The sequence below is a fragment of the Eufriesea mexicana genome, unplaced genomic scaffold, assembly GCF_001483705.2.
Source record: "Eufriesea mexicana isolate 0111107269 unplaced genomic scaffold, ASM148370v2 scaffold4744748565, whole genome shotgun sequence".
Classification (NCBI taxonomy): domain Eukaryota; kingdom Metazoa; phylum Arthropoda; class Insecta; order Hymenoptera; family Apidae; genus Eufriesea; species Eufriesea mexicana.
In genome coordinates this window covers 91,231-93,375 of record NW_016907985.1, presented here as the reverse complement: position 1 = coordinate 93,375, position 2,145 = coordinate 91,231, and the positions used below count along the sequence as shown (strand labels likewise).

The following is a 2,145-nucleotide window of genomic DNA, read 5'->3' as shown; positions in this document are numbered from 1 at the left end:
ATATTGGGTTGGCAAGAAAGTACTTTCGGTTCTTTAGTGTGAAATAAAACTCAATTTTTTCTGTACAGTAAATGAACTTTAATCGGTCAAATATCTTCTATTCTATTCGATGACCTTTTGCCATCTTTCTGGCAACTTCATCATCCCGCGCTCATAGAATTTCTGGTCCTTATCTGCAAAAAACTTAACCAAGTGCGTAAATCTCAGAAGGTCGACCAGAACGTTGTGAGTATCTTTCAGTGAAAAATCTTCAGAACGAAATTTTTTAAACTAATTCTGACACGTGCGTTCTGTTAAACAATCAACACCATAAACTTCTCATACCTCTTTGTGAGCCTCAGTCGCATTCTTGCCTTTATGAAAATAAAAAAAGTAAAATTTGTCGAAAATGCTTATTTTTGCACTCCGTGTTAAGACTGACCGTGAACTGACAGTTATAAACGAAATTACACGGAATTTCACGAAATAGCAACCTAAAGGTATCGACTACCACTTCTCAAAAGAAAAAATTCCAACATTGACAAAAGAATAACTAAACAAGCATAACATTATTTACTGGTGCAAACCGAAATTACTTTCTTGCCAACCCAATATAATCTACAGGTTGGCAATTATTTCGATTCGCAATTAAAATGTCTTATTTTTGCAGCCCTAGCATATAATGCTAAAGAAGCCAACCTGATACATCGACCGTTTCGCAGCTTGCACGCGAACGGGCAAAAATCGCCGGTGTTATGTTGCCAACCTCTCCTGCCAAGAAGCACTCGACACCAGGTGATTGGCACGGATGTTTCGAGAAAGTCAGTTACTTCAGTCCTGCAGTAAGGGAACACAGGAGAGGGAAACCTGAACCTGAGCCACCAAATGTGAAGATCAAGCCCAATCCTCTCGGTGGTCCAGGATATGCGGACATTTGCTTGAATCCCTATCCATCGTATTCTCACGAACCTTACGATCCGCCCGGAGAACGCGCAGGTGACAGAATAAATTCCATTTCTCAACACGATTTTTCCTCTACTTCTTCGAATCGGTATGCAAAGACGTACATACGTGTAGTTTTATTTAGAAAAAATTAGCAGTAACCTGCGAATCTTTAAAATCTTTAAAACATCTGCACTTCCGAGATAAAAGCGTGCATCCTGTGACGTACCATTTCACACTACTTTATTTCTCAATCTTTCATTACTCTGAAATTATAGTACGGTTCAATTGCATATGCAATTGTATGCATAAAGACTACTTATTCCTCACGAGCAATTTCACGGTTCAGGAATGACGATATTTTTATGAAAGAAGTAGAATATCGCAGATAATATCGATACTTGTTTATAAATTAGTTGGAAACGACGTGGCATATTTTGAAACGAGTTTCATTCGTACTAGAAATGCAAAACGAAATTTTACGTAAAACACGTGAAAAATTTCAGGAATACGAAATGGAGCAATTTGTATAAACGTCGCGTAGAGAACTCTTTTTACGCGAAGTAAAAAAGAAATTTGTTTTTAAAAGCAGCTCGTATAGGAACGGTATTTCCCTTTATTCGGAAGTCAGCGAAAAGATATAACGATAGAACTAAAACGCGTTTAAAATGTTTCGAAATGAAGAGTTCAAGTTTCACTGTTACGTAATCAAACGAACATAAGAACCTTACCTGCTTCGTACAGTTAAGAAACTAATTCAAGTAGCATGCAAAATAGATGTCTACATAGGAAACGAACAATTTCACGAGCTTGGATCATCGTTCGATAGCTACTGAACGAGAGAAAATGAATAAAATACATCCGATAAATTAAAGTTCGGGGCATATCAAAATTTGGTTGCTGACTGGCAGTCAAAATTAATCAATATTTCACCGGTGACGCGTAATGAAGGTATCTACACGCGTATCGAAGTGTCAACTAAATTCTAATTTTCGTATGCACTTTGCCTGTCCGCTTTTTATTTCTCATTTTTTCGCTCATTAGCCTTTTCTCAGAGCGGTAGACGCGAGAGACAATATTGCCGAGCAAGAAAGTAATATAAAGAGGGCTCGTAACGCGAAAGAAGATTGGAGACTCTCGCTTTCCCTCGCTTCCGCTTTCCTTTTTCGGTAGAATTTTGTTTCCCAGGCCAGCGCAACTAATTACATTTTTGTCGTAGGGAAA

At 38.0% G+C, this 2,145-nt stretch overlaps 1 protein-coding gene across 1 annotated transcript in view; it reads left to right on the top strand.

Moving 5' to 3' along the window:
• The window catches only part of LOC108552031 (UPF0602 protein C4orf47 homolog), a 10,621-nt gene that overhangs the window by 7,245 nt on the left and 1,231 nt on the right, over window positions 1-2,145 (top strand). Inside the window, exon 3 of the mRNA XM_017906409.1 lies at window positions 702-957. Within this exon, the coding sequence (XP_017761898.1) occupies window positions 702-957 (256 nt within the window). The remainder of the gene's footprint in view (window positions 1-701; window positions 958-2,145) is intronic.